Source organism: Vombatus ursinus, unplaced genomic scaffold (genome assembly GCF_900497805.2).
Source record: "Vombatus ursinus unplaced genomic scaffold, bare-nosed wombat genome assembly UNPS02014798.1, whole genome shotgun sequence".
In the NCBI taxonomy this organism is placed as follows: domain Eukaryota; kingdom Metazoa; phylum Chordata; class Mammalia; order Diprotodontia; family Vombatidae; genus Vombatus; species Vombatus ursinus.
Window position 1 is genome coordinate 79,558,780 of NW_020954576.1, and position 25,428 is coordinate 79,584,207.

The window sequence follows — 25,428 nt, forward strand, 5'->3', positions numbered from 1 at the left end:
CATCCGGGTGTCACCGGAGCCGTCATCTCCTCCTTCCCTCCCTGGCCCTATCCCGTGGGGGGGGAGGGGAGGCGAGCAGGAGGAAGTTAAGGCGTAAACAGGGTCAGGCTCAGCTGCCAGTGGAGGAGTGCGGCGGGCGGTGTAAATGGGGGAGGTCCCAAGCAGGCCGGGCCACCTGCACAGAAACGTAGACTTGTAGTAGGGCATCCTTGGCCTCGGGGTCGCCGGGTCTGTCCCCCTTTCCTACCCTTCTTCCCTCCCCCACCCACCTCCTGGTTCCCTAGCAGTGCTTGCAACTGCAGCCTGGGGCCGGGCTGAGGGAGCCCAGGGGCGGGCGGGCTCGCGCCGCGGGCTCCGCTTCCCTGCCCCCTTCCCCCCCCTTCCCGGGGCCAGCGCGAGGCCTCGCGCGCCCGCCCGCGCGCCCTCTGCGCAGCGCCGGGGTATCACCGCGCGCGCGGGCCAGGCCGCGAGCCGGGGGAGCCCGGGGAGGGAGGGAGAGAGAGGGCGAGCGGGAGAGCGAGTGAGCTCCCTCATTCGAACCTCCCTCGCAAAGGCTCTCTCCGCCCCACAATGCACCGCGGCGGGCAGCCTTTGAAAAAGCGGCGCGGCTCATTCAAGATGGCGGAGCTCGACCAGTTGCCTGACGAGAGTGAGTAGCACCTCCAATCGCCCCCCTCCCCCTCCTCCCCGCCGGCTGCCCGCCTCGGGGCTGCCCGGGCCCGGACGGGGGGCGGAGGCCCCTGCCCCGCGCCCGATGGGCGTGCGGGCTGCCGGACCCGCCGCCCTCCCCGCACCCCGGGGTTACCGCCGCTGCCGTCGCCGCCTTTGTTATGGTGTCTCTGGGTGTTGGGTTGTGTTGTTGTGAGAGCGCCGGGGCCGGAAACCGAAAGCCCGGGAGTCCGGGCTGCTCCCCCCTCCCCGCCCCGGCCCCGAGCCGGGGGGGCGGGGGGGCATTCCCGGAGGCAGCCTCCTAAGACGTAGTTGTGGAAGTCACCGGTCCCGCGGCCGGGGCAGGGTCGGTCTGGGGCGGCCGGTGGGCGCTGCCCCCGCCCTGGCCCCCTAACCCGCATCCTGCCCCGGCCCCCGCCATAGTCTCTTCAGTCACCCGTGACTCCTCCCTTCGGGCTCCCCTCCCCACCTCGCAGCAGCCTCGGTGGGGTGGCCAACCCACTGGAAACATTTCCGTGTCAGGGCCCTGGCCCCTTCCCCTGGGTGTACAGGTGGCCCTCGTTGCCCTCCCCAGGTGACACAGGTATCTAGACAGCCCCTCACCCATCCCCATCCTAGACACCCCGCTGTGTGTACGTGGGTCTGTCGAGAAGAATCCCAGAGTTCTATGTCAACATACAGACATGGCCAGCGGGGCATACATGACAGCCACATTGTATCTATATGCAGGTGTCCTCCTCAGCATGTTCACTTCACCTTTTTCAGTTGAGTTGTTAAGCTAAGACATACTTGGATTTAGTGAGGTATACACATTGATGCTATTTATGCCTACTTCTAATACAATAGTTACAAAAAACTAATTACCAAGGGGACCTTGTGTACTTCACATATTGAAATAGGCAGAATGTTTTAATTCATAAATTCCTTTTGTAAATAGCCTATGTTGCTGTGTTGATATAGTTATGACACTGATAAATGTCATCAATTCAGTTTGTTACAATTACAATTCCTGAAGGATTTTTTTTTTAAATGTTGGTCAGTTAGCATTTATTAAGCGCCCACAATGTGCCAGACACTTTGCTAAGAGTTAGGATACAAAGAAACATAGTCCCTGCTCTCAAAGGGCTCACAGTCTGATGGAGACAACATGCAAACAAGCTGTGTGCAAATAAGTTATCTACAGGATAAATCAGAGATGATACAGTCTCAATCACTAGTAAAAACTCACAGTGCACAAGGCAGTTGGATGTGAGGCACAGGAAAGTGTTTAATGTCTTTTTTTTCTTTGGGTGGAACTTTAGGTTCTTTATGTGTTTATAGAAAAGACCACAGATCTTCTATGAATTTACTCTCCACTAAAGTGATATCAAGAAGTTAAATTAGTAAAAATTGTATCAGTGTCTCACATAGGTTTTAAAATCACCGCAGACAGGACCTCGATATAGTGCCATAGCACTGTCAAAGAACTTTTTTAGGTCTTTATTTAAGTAATATATCACCTGCATTACCAGGTCTTCATTGTGATCCAGATGTTCTAAAATAAGGGAATTTTTAACCTTTGAAAATATTGTATTTTTCTCTAAAGCTGATATCCTCACTGGTATTTTTGTGTTTCTTTTAACCCCTAATTTGCTGTTCTGTGTGTGTGTGTGTGCACGCGCGCGCATGCATATACAAACACATATACACATATGCTGAAAATGAGACCTATTTCCATTTGGATTAAGTTAATTGATGTGTTGTCATTTTATGCCTTCAACAGACAAATGTATATTGAACATCTTATATATGTCAACGCACTTTGCTAGAGTGGGATGCAAAGACATGTAAAGCATTGGTTCTTCATAGAATCATGGATTGTCAGAGCTGAAGGACAGTTTAGAAATCATCTAATTCAGTTCTTTAATTTTACAGGCAAGGAAACTGAGGCCTAGAGATAAAGTGACTTAAGGTCACATAAGCAGTTAGTAGCAGAGCTAGGGATTGAACCCAGGTCTTCTGACATCTACCTGTAGTAGTCAGAGAAGTATATTGGAAAAGAATTTATCAAAAGCATATGTATATACTGTTTATAAACATATACATACTATATTGTAGATTATGTAGTTTGATTATATAAAGATTAAAAACCAGAGTAACTTAAATTCATATAGAAAAAAATTCTGTGTGAAACATGGCAGTGGCTGAATTTGACTGCCTTCTAAGGTAGGATAAATGGTATGTTCTTCATACAGCATTGGAGGACATTGGTTAAATCTTTATAGGAATTGTAAATTGTATGAGATTACTAGTCTTTTGACCCATGAACCTTGAAGGTTTCTTCATCTGTGAAGTAAAAGGATTGGACTAGAGATGATCTCCAAAATTCCTTCTAGCTCTAAAATCCTATGATTCAAGCTAATGCTTTTTCCATGCCATTCTTGACCTTAAGGTGCTTACAATCTAATTGAAAAGACAGGATATCTATAAGAGCATAATAATATGAGGTACTATCTGATAAGTGACATATTGAAGGCAATTTGAAGCACAGCCCATTTCCTTTTTTATAGACCTCTTTTAATTGACTCTTACGTATTACTCATAAAATAATGAAAGTAATACTAAATCAATGTAAAAGACTCAGCTGAGAAATTTAAATTACTTCAGCCTCAGATAAATATGAGCTATGTAGGATTCCACAATCTCCCCTGGTCTCTGTCTACGTTTATCAACTATAGCCCTTTACTTTTAATTCCATCTTTTATTACCCAAGGTGTCATTATTTTGGCAGCTAATCATTTTGTCGTTGTTCAGTTGTGTCCGATTGTACTCTGTGACTCCCTCTGGGGTTTTCTTGGTAAAAATATTGGAGTGGTTTGCCATTTCCCTCTCCAGCTCATTTTACAGATGAAGAAACCGAGGCAAATAAGGTTAAGTGACTTGTCCAGGGTCACACAGCTAGTAAGTGTGTGAGGCCATATTTGAATTCAGGAAGAGGAGTCTTCCTTACTCCAGGCTTGGCGCTCTATCCTACTGATCCGCCTAGCTGCCCCAGCTAATCATACTTAACATTTATCATCAAAAATTGAATAAAAGACTGAGCCTCTATGTTTCTATTTGGAGTGCTACCTGAGTTCTTTAAGTACCAAATGTTCATTTCTATGGTTATAGAGTTACTTCAATACTTGAGTGGATCTCATTGATATGAATGATCCCAGAATTGTTGCATATCATAACCCACACATATCCTCTCATCTTATGTATTTTTCAATGTATATGATAAAAACATTTTTAAAGACTTTTCTTTGCCACTTCATTAAAATTTTTTTTCCTAGAAAGAGCATATATTTTATTTTGGAATCATGTAAATATTAGCTCTACTACTACTAATAAACTTTTAGGGAAATGGTCACACTGTACTTAAGTGACAAGCAGAGAATATAAGATTTGGCAGATAGAGAAACAGGTTATTCCAGAAGTTAAAAAAGGAAGGGAAACATGCATTTTAAGGAGAATAATCAAAGAAACTGCAAAGATTGGACTGATAAGAGTAAGAAAGGTAAGATAGTAAGGTCCTTATATCCAAGCCAAAACATTTCTTTGCAGATTTACCTCCTGCTCTTTTCATGTGAACTCTCCATTCCAACTAAGCCTGTCTTTCTGTCTCTTAATCACACCGTGTTCATTATTTTCTGCTTTGCTCACACTGTTTCCTTCACTTTTTATATCTCCCCTCCACCCCCACTCTCTTTTCTGCTTATTTAAACACTACCTGTGCTTGGCCTAACTCAACTACTATCTCATTCATTCATTCATTCATTAACAGATAGGTATTTATTGAGAATCATTGTGTACATTCCGTTGTGCCAAGTCCTGTGACGAATATGAAGAAGCGTAACACAAGATCCCTGTTTTCAAAGTGCTTACAATAGAATCACGTATATATTATTACCAAGAGAGAAAACTATAAACATATAAAAAGTTAATTGTCAGTATTACACGTGACAAGACAGCATATGATTAAATGCAAATGAATGGTAAGTGTTAAAACTCCTAAGATGGATGAACTGGTATATTCTGCAGCGGTCAAGGAAGACTTTATAGTGGAAGCAGGATCTGAGTTGGATGGGAAGAATTGGTATGTGAAGAGAAGAAGGCACAGGGAATTTTGGTCCGGGGAAGCGGCATAAACAAAGATGAAAAAGCTCATGTGTGAGTAGGCCAATCTGTTTGAAAAGGAAAGTTCTTGTAGGGGAATGGAATTGTAGCATTTTATAGCTGCAGGGAACCTTGGAGAGGCTATTTTAGTTCAATCTTGTCATTTTACAGATGATGCACTGAATCTCAGATAGGTTGTGCTGTGTTAGACACATCGCTACTTGGTAATGATGTCATAGATTTACAGCTAGAAGGGACCTTAGAGATCATGTAGTATAACCCCCTCATACAAATAAGGAAATTGAGATCCAGAGAAAGGTGACTTGCCCCAGTTTACCCAGGTAGAAAGGTTACAGAGCTGGGATTTGAACCTAGGACCTCTGACTCCATACCTACTGTTCTTTCCATTGTACTACACTACCTTTCTAGTATGATGCACTCCTTTCATCGGGCAGGACACTACCTATAAAGAATTGGTATTTTTCCAGAAGGGCTGATTATAAGGAAAACTCTATTCTGGCCAGTCAAAGCAAGGTATCAATTTCGTCTTTTCCCTTTGTAATAGAGAAATGCCCGCTACTGTACAAAACCCAAATCCCAGGATGATAGGTACCCAAAATATTTGGAGTAGACTTTGTGTGAATCCTGGCCAACACTCCAGCCCAAGAAAGGAGTCTTGGTAAGTTAGTAAATATCAGGGGGCTTCTAATCCAAGAAATCCTGTCATCACTGGAAGCTAGTTTCCTACCTGGAACAGCTAGGTGGTACAGTGGATGGAGTCAGGAAGACTCATTTCCCTGAGTTCAAATTTGGCCTCAGACGCTTACTAGATGTATGACCCTGTGCAAGTCACCTAACCCTGTTTGCCTCAGTTTCCTCATCTGTAAAGTGAGCTGGAGAAGGAAATGGCAAGCCGCTCCAGTATCTTTGCCAAGAAAACCCCAACCGGGGTCTCTTAGAGTTGGTCACTGCTGAAAAAATGACTGAACATTAGGAGTTTCCTGCAGTTTACCTTTCACTCTGGGTTGACCTATCCAGTTTAGACATTTACATGTATGACCCGGAGATGCATCAGAAGCCCAGCAGAGCAGAAGCTATCAGGGCATCATAGATCTAGAAATAGCCGGAAAGGACCTCAGAGGCTATCGAGTCCAACTCACTTATCTTACCAGTGAGAAGACAAAGTAGTGCAGCAGTGCAGTGCACTCAGGAGAACAGTAGATTTGGAGTCAGAGACAAGTGATTTGCCCGGGGTCACACAGGTAGCCTGTGACGGGTAGGATTTGAACTCAAGTTCTCTGATTCCTGAGTCATCCTTGATTCTGTGATGTATTGGGAGGGACATGCACAGAGACACAGATTGGTAGAAAAAGAGAGACTGAACGATAGGAAGGAAGGGAGACAAACAGAGGAAGAAGGGGAAGAAATTGTGGAATAGAAAAAGAAAAATAGGAAGGAAGGGACCACAGAGAGAGGAGCCCAGGCCTGGGCAGATATTTCTTGAAGAGGCAGGATTCTAGGTCTGGCTATTTAGAGGCTACTTAATAATTCCTAGGAGTTCCCATCTGAGGTTCATTCTCAATGTCCAGAGATTTCCCAGTTCAGGCTTCCCACCATCTTCTGAGACTAATCCCTGACCCCCAGACTCAGGCTGGTTTAGGGCTCCCTTTTTGAGCTCCCCCATCTAGATCCTGAGGATACAAGTGAGGAAGCTACCCCTAAAGCCTGAGTTACAAAGGCTCTTTAGGAATGTGGTAGATTGGAAAGGTAAAATACCTGACTGGGTTAAAGTGACTTCAGGTCATATCATTGGACCTGTATCTGAACAGAAATTCTAGTGTCTCTTATAAGTGATCATCTAATCTCTGCTAGAATGTCAATGAAGGTAAACCTACTTTCTAAGGTAGCTGATTAAATTTTGGGACCACTATAATTATTAGTCAAGGCAACAAGTCACTATAACCTTACTGTGCGCTCTACTACCTCCACAACTCGGTTCCTTCCTAGGCTTTCTAACTCTGGCACTGACTAGACTCCTTCCTTCCCCTTTCTTGACTTCTTGGTGAATCAATTCAATTCTACACTGTCTTCTCTTGAATCCCTTGCCCTGTTACCCTGTTGCCATACTTTGCCTGCCAAGTGTTAACCTAAGATTATTCCCACCATCCTGATTTCACTTGCTGCTGAATGAAGCTGGAGAAAATCGTGAAAGCACACTGCTTGGGTCCACTATAAGTTTATGTTACATAATCTCAACTGAGTCCTTGCTGCAGCAAGGCAATCCCTTAAACCTTACTAATAAATTCACTAACCCACTCAATATACAGCAGCTTTTCCAAACCTTTTCAGCCTTCTTCATGGTTTCTCTTCCTTTCCCCAGCTGAGAACAATGAAAAAACTTGATGCCATTTGGGGAGAATTCTGTCTTTTCCCCTCCTCATTTCATTTCACTCAGGTGCCTTCCACCACTATCTCCTTCACCTCAGTGTCACATGAAGAGACTGAGGTCTTTCTTAGCCAAAGCAAAATCATCTGCATGCACAAATGATCCCATTCTATCCCATCTTCTCTAACAAATTGACCTTTATCACTTCCACTCTTTCATTAATCTTCATTTCTCCCTGTCTATTGGCTGCTTCCTTGCTGCCTCCAAACATTCCTATGTCTCCTCCATCTTCAAAAAGCCCTCACTTGACCTTTGTCCATCCTTGACTATCATCATCCTATAATATTCCTCATTTTTATGGCTAAACTCCTGAGAAGGCCATTTACAATTGATGCCTCCATTTCCTTTCTTCTCGCTCTCTTAACTCTCTGTAGTCTGGCTTCTGGCTTTATCATCTAATTGAAACTCCTCTCTCCAAAGTTACCAATGATCTCTTAATTTTCAGATCTAATGATCTTTTCTCAATCCTTATTCTTGACTTCACTGTAACATTTGACACTATTGATCACCCTCTTCTCCAAGATACTCTCTCCTTTCTAGGTTTTTGTGACTGCTGTCTCCTGGTTCTCCTACTTGTCTTAAATGCTCCTTCTCAGTCTTCTTTGTTGGATCTTCATTCAGGTTGAATCCACTAAACCCACCCAGACTGTCCCCCTACCCCCACCCCCAACCCTACCCCCAAGGGCTTAACTACCTCAAGATATTCTTTCTCTCTCAGGTTTGTATCTCCCTCTATACTATTTCTCTTGGTCATCTCATCAGCTCCTGTGGATTAAATTATTTTGCTGCAGATGGTTCTAAGTCTGTTTGTCCAGCCCTAACCTCTTTTCTGTCCTCCAGTCTCACATCTCCAGCTGCCTAATGGGCATCTCAAACCCAAAGTCCCATAGATATCTTAAACTCAGCATATCCAAAACTGAACTCATAATCTTTTCCCCCAAATCCTCACTTCTTCCTAATTTAACTATTACTGTTAAGGGTACCATTATCCTCCCAGTTGCCCAGGTTTATCACATAAGTCAACCTCTACTTCTCATTCTCTCACCCTCCAAATCCAATTGGTTTCCAAGTCCCACTAATTCTACCTTTGTAGATGACCCTTTTGCTGGGTCATCATCCATGTAGCTTCAAAGTCCAGTTCCAGGTCTTCTTTTCTCTTTTTTTTCCCCTCATTGCTTTCTCTTGGTGATCAATTTCCATGAGTTCAGTTCTCATATCTATGTATATGATTCCCAAATGAACATGTCCATCTCTCTTCTATCTCTTTGTCATCAGTCCAACATCATCAGTGATCTGCTGGATATCTCTACCTGGATGTCCTATGGACATCTCAAATTCAACATGGCTAAAACAGAACTCTTTATTTTTTCCTTCAAAGCCCATCCCTGTTCCTAATCTCCCTATTTCTGTTAAGAGTTATCAAATCCTTTTAGGCATCTAGGTTTTCAGCGTTGAGGTCACGTATTCTTCCCTCTCATATGTAATCAATTGCCAAATCTTATTGATTCTACTTGTACAACATCACTTGCATCCATCCCTTTCTCTCTACTCACATGACTGCCACCCTGGGTCTGACCCTTTTGATCACTTACCTGGTCTATAGTAGTAGCTTCCTAATTGGTCGTCTTATCTTCAGTCTCTTTTCTCCAAGCTAGTTGATATTCCTCAGTAAGAGAATGACAAATCTGTGCTTTAAGAAACTCTATTAGCTCCCTATTTAACCTTTTTAAATAAAATATAATATTTTTGGCATTTAAAACTTTTCAAGATGATTGCTTGATACATTGGAGAGATGGCTTTGGAGTTCAGGACTAGTTTTTAATCTCAAGTTCTGCCCCTGATTTCTTGTGTGACCTTGGCTGAATCACTTAATTGGGCCTTGGTTTCCTTGTCTTTATTTTTTGGCTAGGCAATGAGGTTAAGTGACTTGCCCAGGGTCACACAGCTAGTAAGTGTTATGTGTCTGAGGCCAGATTTGAACTTAGATCCTCCTGAATCCAGGGCCGGTTCTGTATCCACTGCACCACCTAGCTGCCCCTTCTTTGTCTTTAAAATGAGGGTATTAAACTAGATGACCTCTGAGGGCCCTTCTTCCCACTCTAAATCTATAATCCTTACAGATTTACTTTATATTACCCCTTCTCATGCACTCTGTGGTCCAAACAAACTGGCCTGTTTGCTGTCCTCTGTACAGTCACTTTTCTGCTCCAGACACAGATTTTCTCTTCTTCCTGCCCTTCTTCCTTACCTTCTCTTGGAATTTGTAGTTTTCTTCAAGGCTCAGCTCAAGTATCACCTCCTGCAGGAGGTTTTCCCTGACCCCTCCCCACAGTTCTTAATGCCTCAACTTGTATATTCTTCTCAAAATTACTTTGTATTTATTTCTTCTCCCTGCCCCAAGAATGTAAACTTCTTTTAGTGCAGGGACTGTTTTCATTGTTATTTTTGTTTCATCAGCATCTAGCATAGTACCTGTAGTACTATGTAAGTCAATAAGCATTTATTAATTGCCTACTATATGCCAGGCATTGTGCTATGCACTGGGAATACAAAGAAAGGCAGAAAATAAACCCTCCTCTCAAAAAGAACTCACAGTCAGAAGAGGAAAACAACATGTAAACAACTATGTATGAACAAGATAGATATAGGATAAATTGAAGATAATCTTAGAAGGCACTAAGATTAAGGAAAGACTTCTTGTCTAAAGGGATTCTTTACTTAATAAATGCTTGTTGAATTGAATTAAATTGAAAGCTCCCTCTACCAGTGCATATCAGCAACTCTTGTCTAACTAAGCCTTAGAGACCTGACCAAGGGTGCTCAGGTAGGCAGAAGAAAGTACTCAGAAACTGAGACTGAGAGGAGGTGAAGAGATTTGTCTAGGATCACATTGCTTGAACCCAAGTCTTTCTTCCCACTTAACTATTTTCCTATATCTCTTATGCCCTTTGTGATAAACTCAGTTTACAATAGGTGCCTACCCTTTCTCTACTCTTAACTTTCCTTTTAACCCCTTCCCATCTGGCTTCTGGCCTCATCATCCTACCACAACTGCTCTCTCCAAAGTTACCAGTGACCTTTTAACTGCCAAATCCAGTGGCCTTTTCTCAGTCCTCATCCTTCTTGATTTCTCTGCTGCCCTATTGATCACCCTCTTCTCCTTACTACTTTCTTCTCTCTAGGATTTTGGAACATCACTCATGGTTTTCCTCCTACCTCTTTGACTGATTGTTCTCATTATGCTTTGCTAGATGGTCATCCAAATCACACTCTCTAACCAAAAAAAATAGGAGTCCTGAAGAGTTCTGTCCTGGGCCCCATTCTCTTTTTAGTATACTACTTCACCTGGTGATATTAGCTCCCACGGATTTAATTATCATCTCTATGCTGGTGATTCTTAAATCTCCCTATTCTACCCATATCTATCTGCTGACTTGCGGTTTCACATCTCCAACTGTCTTTCAGACATCTCAAAACTGGATGTCCAGTAAACATATTTTAAAATAAGTTTTTATTGGCATTTTCTATTTCTTAACATCCCCGTAATTATTCCATGTATCTGTTATCCTTCCCAGAAAGCTATTCCATATGACAACTTCAGTAGACATCTTAAACTCAACATGTCCAAAACTGAGCTCATTATCTATCTTTCCTTCTAAAGCCTTTCACAATCCAAACTTCTCTGTCCCTATTAAAGACAACACCATCTTCCCAGTCCCCCAGGCTCATAACCTAGGTATTATCCTCTATTCTTCACCTCCCTATACCTAATCTGTTCCAAGGTGTGTTCATTTCACCTTTGCAACATCTCTCCAATATGCTGCCTTTTCTGTTTTCATACCACCACAATCTGGTACAGGCCCTCATCACCTCACACTTGGATTTTTTCAGTACCTTGCTTGTGGGTCAGCCTGCCTCATTTCTCTCCCTACTTCAATCCACCCTGATTTCCCTAAAGTGCTGCGTATTCAATAAACTCCACTGGCCTCTTGTCACCTCTAGGATCAAAATCCTCTGGCGTTCAAAACCCTTTATAACCAACCTCCTCACCCCCATTACCTATTTTTTTTTTAAGGGCAATTGGGGTTAAGTGACTTGCCCAGGGTCACACAGCTAGTAAGTGTCAAGTGTTTAGTCTGAGGCCGGATTTGAACTCAGGTCCTCCTGACTTCAAGGCCGGTGCTCTATCAACTGCATCACCTAGCTGCCCCCCCCAACTACTTTTCTAGTTGTGTTATGCCATATTCCTCACCATGTGTTCACTCTTCAATCCGGTAACACTGGCCTCCTTGCCTATTCACAAACAAGAAATTCCATTTCTTTACTCTAGCCATTTTCACTGGCTGCCCCAGTGTCTGGAATGCTTTCCCTCTTCTCTGCTTCCCTGTCCCCTATAAGAAACCTTTCCCAACCAGCTCCCCTTAATTCTAGTGCCTTTCCTCTATTAATTTTTTCCTATTTATGCTGTTTATAGTTTGTATATGTTTGTTGCTCATTTCCCCCCATTAGATTGTGAACTTTTTAAGGGCCGGGATTATCTTTTGCCTCTTTTGGTATCTCTAGCACTTAGCACTGTGCCTGGCATGTAGTGAGCACTTACTAAATATTTATTGACTGACTTATTGACTCCAAGGTCCACCTCTGGTATACTATATACTGCCTCTTGTCTTGACACAGAATAGGACTAAATAAATGTTTGTTGAATTGAAAATTGCAGTTTTTTTCAACCCAGGTATTTACACGGTCCCTAGTCAGTTTCATTTAATAAATTAGCAACGTTCCAAGATGCCTTGGAAAGAATGTTGTCTTTGGATTCAGGAAACTTGTGTTCAAACCACAGCTTTGCCATTTACTTTGTCATTTATTTCGGTGAACACTATCAAGTCATTTAAATCATTCTTGGCCTCAGTTTCCTCAACTTTAAAATGAGGCAGTTGTTCTATAAGTTCCTTTCCAGTTCAAAATCTAATCTAATAAATTGATCTACTGTCTCTTTTAACCTATCATTCTTTTTTTGAATTATGACTTCACTGTCATCTAACATATTAGCTATCAGCCCAACTTTTCCTCATCTGCAAATTTGAAAAGCATCTGTTAAGCAGTATAATGGAAGTAGCACTGGACTTTGACAGTCAAGAAGACTTAAGTTCAAATCCTGCCTCCCCCCCTTCTAGCTGTATGATCTTGGAAAACTCTCTTAACCTCTCTCACTTCAGTTTCTTTGTCTCTATAATAAGAATAGGAGACAGGAGCTGGGATTTCTTTGGTATAAGGGACTCAAAGGTGAAGAGAACTCCCTTCACCAATGTAGGTGGATACCTGCTCTGTAACTCATAGATTTAGTTGCCTAGAGCTCTGAGAAGTTGTGACTTTCCCACGAGGAGTCACTTAATCTCTAGAGTCCTTCCTTCACATAGAAAAATCGAATGAGATAATTTTTAAGCTCTCTGCAGAACTTTAAGCAGTATATATACAAGTCAGTTGTTCTTCTGTGCTTACCATGTTAAGCATGTCCCAACTCTCTGCTTGAATCAATGAACGAGGGTTTATTAAATGTTTACTCTCTATGTGCCAGGCACTTTTACTAGCTTTTGGGAATACAAAAAAAAAAAAAGAAACAATTTTTGCCCCGAATAAGTTTACTCTGTGATTCAGTGACACTGGACTCCTTACTGTTCTTCACACAAGATACTCCATCTCTGAACTCATTTTCATTCTTGACTCCCCTATGCCTGGAATGTTCTTTTTCTTCTTCTCCACCTCCTGGCTTCCTTCAAGTCCCAGCCAAAATTTCACCTTCTATGAGAAGCCTTTTCTGATTCCCCTTAATTCTAGAACCCTCCCTCTGTTGATTATTTTAAATATATCTTGTATATAACTTGATTGCACATAGTTGTTTTCATGTCTCCCACATTACATGGTGAGCTCCTTGAGAGGAGGGACTGGTTATTTTTTTTAACCTTTCTTTGTATTCCAGCCCTTAGCACAATGTCTGTCATGTAGGAGACATTTAATAAATGTTTACTGATGGACTATTAGGGGAAAAAACATCTAAATAAATAACTATATACAAAATAAATACAAGATTAATTTTTGGAGGGGGGTTAGAAGCTGGGAAAATCAGGAAGTATTCATTCAATATAAGTGTGAGACTTCGGTTTAAGGAATGAGAGACCAAAGGCTTGTAGACTTGGCCAAAATTTTTTCATTTTTCTTTCTTTTAAAAAATGTACCCTTTTATTACAAATTAGAGAAAAGTTTCAGACATTTCTGTTACAAAGAACAGAAGAAAAGTGCATATGAAACCATGAAACTATGTATAGTTTATTTTTTCTTAAAAGTATATTTCTAATTTAATATAGTAGTTACAGAACTGCCTTGTTTGTGCTCCTTTTGACCTTCCTTCTATTATCTGTATTTTAAAAATGATTCATTAACACTTTTTTTTCCTTCCTTTATTTAGTATCACTATTCCTACTCACTTTCAAACCTCTCTCCCTTTTCCCCCCAAAAAAGCTTTCCCTTGTAATAAATAAGTATGGTCACAGACAACAGATCTTTACACATTGACTGTCTTAAAATATGTCTTTCCTCATTTTTAGTCCATTACCTCTCTGCCAAGAGGTAGGAAGCATAATTCATCATTGTTCTTCTGGGGTTTTAACTGGTCGTCACATTGTTCATAGTTCTTAAATCTTTCAAAATTGTTTTCCTTGATAGTGTTGTAGGAATCATGAAGATTTCCTTCACAGACACATCTGAAAGAGGTGAACAACAACCATGTTGTAGTCATTAAATAAATGTTCTCTTGGTTCTTTTCACTTAACTCTGTACCAGTTCATGCAAGCCCTCCCAGGTTTTTCTTAGTCTGTCTGTTTTCTCATTTCTTTTAGTATTTCATTATATTCATAATAATAGAATAGTTCATTAATATTCCATAATAATATACAATTACATTCACATACCTTAATTTGTTCAGCCATTCCCTAATTACTGGAAATCCACTTTGTTTCCAGTTCTTTGCTATAACAAAAAAATGCTTCTACAAATATCTTTGTGCATATGGGTCCTTTTCCTGCTTCTTTGACCACTTTTGGTTATGTGCCTAAAAGTGTAGTTTTTTGAGTGTGTCTCTAGGAGTGTATCAGCTAGGTGGCACAGTAGATAGAGGTCTGGGCCTGGAGTCAAGACCTGAGTTCAAATTTGGCCTCAGACACTTACTAGCTTTGTGACCCAGGGCAAGTCATTTAACCCTATTTGCCTCAGTTTCCTCATCTGTAAAATGAGTTGGAGAAGGAAATGTCAAAACCATTACAGTATCTTTGCCAAGAAAACCCCAAATGGGGTCATGAAGAGATAGACACAACTGAACAGTCACAAAGAGTATGTCTCTAAACTGCTTTTCAGAATGGTGAGGCTACTTCACAGTGCTACCAACAATGCATTTATGTGCCTGTCCTGTCAAAACAATTGTCATTTTCTTTTTTTGTTATCTTTGCCAATCTGATGAAAAAACCTCAGAGTTGTTTTAATTTGCATTTCTCTTATTAGTGATTTAAAGCATTTTTAAAATTATGTTGATAGCTTAGATTTCTTCTTTTCATATTTTTTCATCATTTATTGTGGAATGGCTCTTGTTTTTCTATATTAAATCAATTTTTTATATATCTTAGATGTGACATCTTTGTTAGAGAAGCTTCCTATAAATATTTCCCCAGCTAACTGTTTTTCCAGGCAGCTGGTTGTTACAGTTGGTAGACCTCTGGGCTTGGAGTCAGGAAGACCTGAGTTCAAAACCGGCCTGAGACACTTATTAGCTGTGAGACCTCCAAGCAAGTTGATTAACCTGTGTCTGCACCTCAGTTTCCTCAACTATAAAGTGGGGATAATAATAGTACTTATTTTGTAGGGTTGTTAGTGAGGATCAAATGTAAAGCATTTAGCATAGTGCCTGGAACACAGTAGGCACTTTAACAGATGCTTGTGTTCCATGACCTTCTTCCCTACACCCAATTTTAATTGTATTGATTTTGTTTGTACAAAATCTTTTCGATTTTCAAAATGTCCAGTTTATATCCTGTGATCCTCTCTATCCTTTGTTTGGTCAAAAACTCTTTCCCTATCCTTGGCTGTGAAAATTATCTCCTTCCTTGCGCCTCTAATATTACATTTATGATATATTAGATCTTAGCTCCATTTGACACTGTCCTGAGACAGAGTATGAGATGTTGGTCTATTTTCTAGTAGTTTTTATGTGTTAGTGAGTCTTTAACCCAGAAAAGTTGGGTTTTTTTTATTATCAAACACTGTGATTCTCTTACTTCTAGGTTTTGTGTACCTAATATGTTTCACTAATTATTATTATTTTTTTAATTTATTTTATTTTTTTATTTTTTTTTTTTTGAGACTTGGTCTCCTTATCGCACCTAGGCTGGAAATGCAGAGGCCTCATCCCTTTGCTGACGGTCATAGACAACTTTGACCTGTTCCTTTTTTCCAACCTGTTCGGTACCTACCTCCTACCCCCATCATATTGGGCTGGAGTTAATGTAGCTTTAGCCTTTTTATAGCTCAGAGCTCCTGAGCTCAAACAATCCACCAACCTCAAGTCTCTCCTAATAGTAGGGATTTCAAACATGTACCGTCATACCCAGCCACCTTTTCTGTTTTTTTAACCAGTACCGAATAGTTTTGATTTATATTGCTTTGTAGCATAGTTTGGAACCTGGTATTTTTCTTCCCCTCTTTTATCATGATTTTTTTTTTTGAAATTATTGACTTTTTATTCTTCCAGGTAAATTTTATTATTCTTAGCCATGTTTTCCAACATTTTACATCATCTTCCTCTAGGCTCCTGTTTGCATTGTCATAAAGTATTCAGCTATGTGTTAATTTGGTAGGTCTTACTTAGTTTGGAGTTTCTTTACCTGCAAAACAGATATTGGTACATAAACTGTACAGCAGTTGTACAAACACTGACACAACTGGGTCATTATTTTAGTGGTGATCTTTTTACACATGCTTATCACAAACATTGCGCTACAAGATGACCAAGTGTCCTATTAAATATTTCTTGTTGCCTTGGGACATGTGATAAAACCAACTTTTCAAACTGTTTTATTTGCTTCTCTAAGGCGAATCTATGAACCATCTTTCAGTTTTACAGCAACTTCTTCTGTCTTTTGGTTTCATTTATAGTGAGACCGTTGAGATTAATATCATTCATTTCCTTAACTAGTATGTCCATTCATTAGTCCCTGAACAAGTTTCTTACATTCATCATAAGAACAATTCATTTAGTGTTTTTAGGTTGTCTAGTAGCTATTGTGATCCTTAGAACCCATCCCTCTCCCCCCCCTTTATTCTGCTTCATCACCATTACTAAAGATGTATAAGGAAGATGGTACAAGACTAAGGACCATTTTGTATTTTTCTTTGTTATATGGATTGCCTTTGCCAAATAATTCATCATCTGGTGACCAGCCTACTGGAAAGGAGTTTTTCCATATTTAGCTAGTCTAGTAGAAAACAGATATAATTCATTGCCAAGGTTGTTGTTGTTCAGTTATTCAGTAATGAATGTCCAGCTCTTCATGACCCCATATTGGGTTTTCTTGGCAAAGATACTGGAGTGGTTTGCCCTTTCCTTCTTCAGTGAATTAAGGCAAATAGAGGTTAAGTGGCTTACCCAGGGTCACACAGCTAGTGAGTGTCTAAGGCCAGATTTGAATTCAGGTCTTCTTGACTCCAGGCCCAGCAAGCTATCCACTGAGCCACCTAGCAGCTTCTTGCTTGCCAAGAGTGTACTGGAGGTCTTTTTTCCATTGTAGAATCTGCCATAGTTTGTACTGTGCTAGCATAGCCTTCAGAAATACCAGATCATCTTTACATCATGATGAGACATTGGAATAGGACTTTAGTGGATTCCTCTCTTGCTTCTAAGTCAGATGTCTGACTGAACTATTATGAAGGTTTAAGTGATAAAACCCAGTGATTGATTGCACATGTGTGGAAACCAGGGCTGTTTCAATGCTAACTTTGAGATTTTGATACTCATGACTGGGAGAAGAGCTTTAAATAGTGACAGAAATAGAGGAGTTATCTTTTTTTTTTTAAGTTTCATATTCTCTCTCTCCACTCCCTCTCTCACCTATTGAGAAGGCAAGAAATACAGTATCATTATACATATACAGCCATGCAAAACATTTCCTTATTAGCCATGTTCCAGGGGGAAAAAAGCAAGAAAAGTGAAGAAGGGGGTGGGGGTGGGGAAATGCCTTAATATGTACTCTGAGTCATTAGTTCTCTGTGGTGCCTCATTGTATTGATCAGAGTTAAGTCTTTCACAGTTGATTTTCCTTACAATGTTGCAGTTACTGTGTAGATTGTTTACATGGTTCTATCAGTTTCACTTTGCATCAATTCATATAGGTCTCCCTAGGTTTTTCTGAAACCATCTCCTTCATTATTTCTTACAGTACAATAGTATTCCATCAGTCCATATACCATAACTTATTCAGCCATTCCCAGATGATGAATATCCCCTAAGTTTTCAGTTCTTTGCCACAACAGAAAGAGTTGCTGTAAATATTTTTGTGCATATGGGTCTTTTTCCTTTTTTGTTCCATCTCTTTGGGGCATAGACCTAGTAGCAGTATTGCTAGATCATGTTAGGGTATGCAGTTTTATAGCCCTTTGGGCTTAGTTCCAAATTCTTCTCTAGAATGGGGCTGTTTTACAGTTTTACCAATAGTGCATTAGTGTACTATTTTCCCACATCCCTGCCACCATTTGTCATTTTCCTTTCTTCTCTTCTTTGTCAGTCTGATGGGTGTGAGGTGGTACCTCAGAGTTGTTTTAATTTGCATTTCTCTAAATATTGGTGATTTAGAGCATTTTTCATAAGATCAATGATAATTTTGATTTCTTCCTCTGAGTATTGCCTGTTTATATCCTTTGACCATTTATCAATTGGAGAACAGGTTCTATTTTTATAAATTTGGTTCAGTTCTCTATATATTTGAGAAATGAGACCTTTATCAGAGAAATTTGCTGCAAAAATTGTTCCCCAGTTCCCTACTTCTAATTTTGGCTGCATTGTTGTGTGTTTTTTTTTGTATGTGCAAAAATTTTTTAATTTTATATAATCAAAATTACCCATTTCAACTCCTGTGAACTCTGTCTCATGCTTAGGCATGAATTCTTCCCCTGTCCATATATCCGACTGATAATTTCTTCCATGCTCCCCTAATTTGTTTATAATATCATTCTTTGTGTCTAAAACATCTACCCATTTTGAGCTTATCTTGGTATACAGTGTAAGGATATTGTTCTATCCCTAATCCCTAGTTTCTGCCAGACTACTTTCCAGTTTTTCCAGCAGTTTTTGTCAAATAGTGAGTTCTTGGCCAGTAGCTGGGATCTTTGGGTTTATCAAACACTGGAATAGGCTACTTTGCTAATTTGCTTCTGTATATTATGTACCTAGTCTGTTCCACTGATTGACCACACTGTTTCTTACCAAGTAACAAATTATTTTGATGATTACTGCTTTTTAATATCATTTGAGAGCTGGTATTTCTAGACCCCTTTCCTTCACATCTTTTTTTTCATTGATTCCTTTGATATTCTTGACCTTTTTTTTTTCTTCCAGATGCATTTTGTTATTGGTTTTTTTCTAGCTCTATAAAGTAATTCCTAGGTAGTTTGATTGATATGGCGCTGAATAATCAAATCAACTTAGGTAGTACTGTCATTTTTATTCTATTGGCTCAGCCTTTTCTTTTTTTAAAATTTTTTTATCAATTAATTTATTTTTAGTTTTCAACAATCACTTCCATAAACTTTTGAGTTTTAAATTTTCTCCCCCTCCATCCTCATCTCCTTCCCTAAGACAGTGTAAAATCTGGTATAGGCGATACATATACATTCCTATTAAACATATTTTCACATTAGTCATGTTGTAAAGAAGAATTAGAACCAATAGGAGGAGCCACAAGAAAGAGGAAACAACAAACCAGAAGAAAAAAAAAAGAGCAAATAGTATGCTTCGATCTGCATTCAAACTCCATAGTTCTTTCTCTGGATGTGGATAGCATTTTACATCATGAGACTTTTGGAGATGTCTTAAATCCTTGCATTGTTGAGAAGAACTGAGTCTGTCAAAGTTAGTCATTGCACAGTGTGGCTGTTACTGTGTACAACATTCTCCTCGTTCTGCTCACTTCACTCAGCATCAGTTCATACAAGTCTTTCTAGGTTTTTCTGAAGTCTGCCTACTCATCATTTCTTATAGAACCAAGAGTATTCCATTACATTCCTATACCACAACTTGTTCAGCCATTCCCCAATTGATGGGCATCCCCTCAATTTCCAATTCTTTGCCACCACAGAAAGAGCTGCTATAAATATTTTTGTATGTGTGGGTCCTTTTCCCACTTTTAGGATCTCTTTAGGTTATAGCCCTTTGGGCATAGTTCCAGATTGCTCTCCAAAATGGTTGGATCATTTCACAACTCCTCCACCAATGCATTAGTGTTCCAGTTTTCTCATATCTTTGCCAACATTTATCATCCTGCTATTTTATCATGTTGGCCAATCTGGTAGGTGTGATGCACCACTCTATTTCTTATTGGCTCAATCTTTTCATGAGCAATTAATATTTCTTTATTTAGATCTGTATTTGTGTGAAGAATACTTTGAAATTGTGTTGATATGATTCCTCTGTGTATCACACGTGGACTCCCAAGTATTTTATACTGTATGCAGTTATTTTTAGATGGATTTTCTCTTTCTATTTCTTCCTGCTGGATTTTGTTGGTAATATAAAATGCTGATGATTTATGTGAATTTATTTTATATTTGTAAATTTTCTAAAGTTGTTAATTGTTTCAACTAGTTTTTTAGTTGATTCTCTAGGGTTCTCTAAGTTTAGAAGCTAACATTTATATAGCACTTATAGTGTGCCAGGTATGGTGGTAATTTTTACATCTTTATACTTTACCATTATCTCACTTGATTTTCACAAAAACCCAGGGAGGTAGGTGCTGTTATTATCATCCCTGTTTTACAGATGAGAAATCTGAGGTAAATGAATGTTAAATGGCTTGCCCATGGTCACACATCTAGTAAGTTTCTGAGGCCAGATTTGAACGTGGGCTATCCCTGATTCCAGGCCACGTTCTCTATCCACTGCACCACCTAGCAAAAAGTATAAGTTTTGTTTCCTCGTTACCTATGCTTCAGTTCCTTTTTCTTGTCTTATCGCCACAACTAGCATTGCTAGTACAATATTGAATAATAATAATGATAGTGCTTTACCCCAGATCTTACTGGAAAGGCTTCTAGTTTATCCCCATTGGAATAATGCTTTCTTTTGTTTTTAGATAGACACTACTAAATATATTAAGAAAAGTTCCATTTATTACCATCCTATCTGGTGTTTTTAATAGGAATGGGTATAGTAGTTTGTCAGAAGTTTTTTCTGTATCTATTGATATAACCATATGGCTTTGTTGTTATGGTGTTGATATGGCCAGTTATGCTTATAGTTTTCCTAATATTGAATCAACCTGGAATTCCTGGTATAAATCCAGCCTGGTCATAGTGGTCAATTTATATTTTTGTGACCATTCACTCATTTCACTTAGATCGTTGGTTTTATTGGCATGTAGTTGGACAAAATAGTTCTTAATAATTGCCTTAATCTTATTTTCAGTGGTTGTATATTCACCCTTTTCATTTTTTATACTGGTAATTTGGTTTGATATAGCCTGATCTTTGGGGTATATTGCTGTAATTTCCTTACTAGTATTTTAGTTAAAATTTTTGCATCATTATTCATTATGAAAATTGTTCTGTAGTTTTCTTTCTCTGTTTTTTGCTTTCCTTGGTTTAAGTATCAAACTCATGTTTGTGTCATAGAAGGAATTTGGTAAAACTCCTTTACCTTTTTTTTTTCTTCAATTTTTTTTGTTTTATTTTTTAGGCAATTGAGGTTAAGTGACTTGCCCAGGGTCACACAGCTAGTAAGTGTCAAGTGTTTGGTCTGAGGTTGGATTTGAACTCAGGTCCTCTTGACTTCAGGGCTGGTGCTCTATCCACTGTGCCACCTAGCTGCCCCCATAAATCATTTATTCAGCACCTATTACTATCAGCCACAATTCTTGGCACTGGGGAAATGAAGACAATGGTGGTAATGACAGCTAGCATTTAGATGGCACTTTGTGGTTTGAAAAGTGCTTTAAAAATGTATTTCATTTTATCCTCACAACAACCCTGGGAGATAAATGTTATTATTATCCCCATTTTACAGATGAGGAAACTGAGGCTGATGGAGGTTGTGACTTATCCAGGATCATACATGTGTCTGAGGTGGGATCTGAACTCAGGTCTTCCTGACTGAGTCAATTATTCTTGGCTAATGTACCCCCTGGCTGTCTTTTTTTTTTTTTTTAATGATGTGATTTTATTTAATTTTTCAGAGGGGATTTATTTTATTTTATTTGTTATCCTCTTAATTAATTAAATAATTAATTTTTAGCTTTCAACATTCACTTCCACAGGATTTGGAGTTCCAAATTTTCACCCCATCTCACTCCTCCCCCCACCCCAAGATGGCATGCATTCTGAATACCCCTTCCTCCCATCTCTCCCCCCCTTCTCTTATCCCCTTCCCTTTCTATTTTCCTGTAGGGCAGGATAGATTTCTGTACCCCATTTCCTGTATTTCTTATTTCCCAATTGCATATGAAAGCATATTGTTTTTAACCATGTGTTTTTAAATCTTTGGGTTCCAAATTTTCTCCCCTCCCCATCCACCCTCATTGAAAAGGCAAGCAACTCAATATAGGTTATACATGTGCAGTTGCAAAACGCTTCCATAGTAGATATGCTGTGAGAAACTAACTCTATTTTCCTTAATCCAACCCCCCCAGTTTATTCTATTCTTTCTTTTGACCCTGTCCCTCCTCAGAAGTATTTGCTTCTGATTACTCCCTTTCTCAATCTGCCCTCCTTTCTATCATTCCTGTACTCTCTTGTCCCCTTTCCCCCCCATTTTCCTGTAGGGCAAGACAGATTTCCATACCCAATTGAGTGTGTATGTTATTCCCTCCTTAAATCAAATCCTATGAGAATAAGATTCACTTATTCCCTCTCACCTTCCCCCAGTTCCCCTCCACTGTAAGAGCCTTTTCTTTTCTGTTTTTTTTTTTGTGAGATAATTTACTCCATTCTACCTCTCCCTTTCTCCTTCTCCTAGTATAATCCTCTCTCACCCCTTAATTTTATTCTCCAGATAGGACCTGTTCATCTTCAACTCATCCTGTGCCCTCTATCCATCTATCTATCTATCTATCTATCTATCTATCTATCTATCTATCTATCTATCTATCTATACATATAATTTTTTCCCTCCGACTACCCTAATACTGACAGAGGTCTCATGAGTTACAAATGTTATCTTTCCATGCAGGAATGTAAACAGTTCAACCTTAATAAGTCTCTTATGATTTCTCTTTCTTGTTTACCTCTTCATGTTCCACTTGAGTCTTGTATTGGAAAGTCAAATTTTCTATTCAGCTCTGGTCTTTTTATCAAGAATGCTTGAAAGTCCTCTATTTCACTGAATGACTATTTTTTCCCCAGAAGAATTATAATCAGTTTTTCTGGGTAGGTGATTCTTGGTTGTAATCCTATCTCCTTTGCCCTCCGGAATATTATATTCCATGCCCTGTGGTCCCTTAATGTAGAAGCAGCTAAATCTTGTGTTATCCTGATTGTGTTTCCACAATACTTGAATTGTTTCTTTCTGGCTGCTTGTAATATTTTCTCCTTGACCTGGGAACTCTGAAATTTGGCTACAATATTCGTAGGAGTTTTCCTTTGGGGATCTCTTTCAGGAGGAGATTGGTGGATTCTTTCAATTTCTATTTTGCCCTCTGGTTCTAAAATATCAGGGCAGTTTTCCTTGATAATTTCTTGAAAGATGATGTCCAGTGTCTTTTTTTGATCATGGCTTTCAGATAGTCCAATAACTTTTAAATTCTCTCTCCTGGATCTATTTTCCAGGTCAGTTGTTTTTCCAATGAGATATTTCACATTATTTTCTATTTTTCATTCTTTTGGATTTGTTTTACAGTGTCTTGATTTCTCATAAAGTCACTAGCTTCCAATTGCTCTATTCTAATTTTTAAGGAAGTATTTTCTTCAGTAATCTTTTGGACTTCCTTTTCCATTTGTCCAATTTTGCTCTTTAGGGCATTCTTTTCTTCATTGGCTTTTTGAACCTCTTTTGCCATTTGGGTTAGGCTATTTTTTAAGGTGTTATTTTCTTCAGTATTTTTTGGGGTCTCCTTTAGCAAGCTGTTTACTTGCTTTTCATGATTTTCTTGCATCACTCTCATTTCTCTTCCCAGTTTTTCCTCTACTTTTCTTACTTGCTTCTCAAAATCCCTTTTGAGCTCTTCCAAGGCCTGGGACTGATTCATATTTTTCTTGGAGGGTTTGGATGTAGGAGCTTTGGCTTTGTTGTCTTCTTCTGGTTGTATGTTTTGATCTTCTTTGTCACCAAAGTAAGATAATGTAGTCTGACTCTTTTTGCGCTGCTTGCTCATGATCCCAACCAATTACTTGAGTTTGAAACTCTTTGTTAAGGTAAGAGTCTGTTTCCAATGTGGAGAATGTACTGTCCCAAGCTTTGGGGGTTTGTACAGCTGTTTTCAGAGATACTACTAGGGACCTGAAAAGTGTCAGTTCTTCCAAGGTGCTATGATAAGGGGCGAGGTGTTTCCTCTCCACCACCATGACAAGCTCCACCACACCAGCGTTCCTCCTCGCCCCAAGACTGCCCCTCAGAACTGTGACCCAGATCCAAGCAAAGGCAAAGCAAGAAATTCCTGCTTCAGCCCTGGCAAAGAGATCCTTGCAATCCCCCTCTGATCAGCCATTAGATTCCCCTTCAGTCTGTGGGCTGGAAGCTCAGAAGCCAGCTGCTGCCCTCGGGGCGGCTGAGATCTAGCTTCTTCTCTCACCACAGTAACAGACTTTTCCCACTGACTTCTAAGTTGTCTTTGGCGTTCCTGGGTTGAGAAGTCTGGAAACCGCCACAGCTGCCAGCGATTCAGTCCTCTGAGGCCTGCTCCAGGGTTGCTGCGGCCTGTGCACCCACGCTGAACTGCGCTCCTCTCCCAGCCCAGCGTGATATACCTTTCTGATCAGCCATCCAGGTTGTCTTGGGCTGGAAATTTGTTTTACTCTGTTTTTTTGTGGGTTCTGCTGCTTTAGAATTTGTTTAGAGCCATTTTTTGTAGGTATTTGGAGGGGTTTGGGGGAAAGCTCTAGCAAGTCACTGCTTTCCCTCTGCCACCTTGGCTCCACCCCCCAAAGTAATTTTCCAACAAGCGCAAGTCTGACCATGTCACCAACCTATTCAGTAAGCTCCAGTGGCTTGTTACTACCTCCAGAATCAAATATGAAATCCTCTGACTTTTGAAGACCTTTATAACCTGGCCCTCTCCTACCTGAGCTTTGATTACTTTTAAGGTACCATGTTAACTTGACTAGACTGCTTATTTTTAGCATGTTTATTTTCCCCTTTTTATCTAGCATATATGTTATTTTCCTAACTTTATCCTCCATGTGGAGTCCTCTTATTGTCAGCTGCCCAGAACAGTTCTGAAGACGAATAAATGACTATTTGCCAGAAGTGGAAGGAAGGGTATTTGTAAACATTGACCAACCTTTCAGAAATTATGCTCCTTAGCTATGCTTACACAGTTGTAATTCCTTGGAGTTCTGACTGTCATTGGGAGTAGTTTGCTTATATCATCACTTCTGCTTTATCAGTAAAATATTGATGGCAGAGGAGCATATGAAGGGAACTGTGCACAACATTATGCTGTGCTTTTTAGTTTAATTAATTTCTTTTATTCTTATGCCTTATCAGTTGTCTATGATGGTTAATCTAATCTCAGGGCTTTACTATAATAACAATAGTAGCAAAGATGACAAAATAATAATAAAAATAATACTTTAGTACTTCAAAAGATTCTCCCGACAGCCTTTATGGGTTGCATAAAAAATGTATTACCTGGTAGCAACTTTTCAATGGCTATCTACAACTAGCTACTGAATCATTGAATAACACACACAATGTGTCTCTAGGCCCATGTTAA

General features: G+C 39.8%; 1 protein-coding gene across 1 annotated transcript in view; it reads left to right on the top strand.

Annotated features, from left to right (window-relative positions):
* The first annotated feature begins 509 nt into the window (after nt 1-509).
* LOC114049827 (protein lin-9 homolog) overlaps nt 510-25,428 on the top strand; it is a 75,870-nt gene continuing 50,951 nt past the window's right edge. The window contains exon 1 of the mRNA XM_027871246.1: nt 510-649. Coding sequence (XP_027727047.1) covers nt 571-649 — 79 coding nt within the window. The 5' untranslated portion in view covers nt 510-570. The remainder of the gene's footprint in view (nt 650-25,428) is intronic.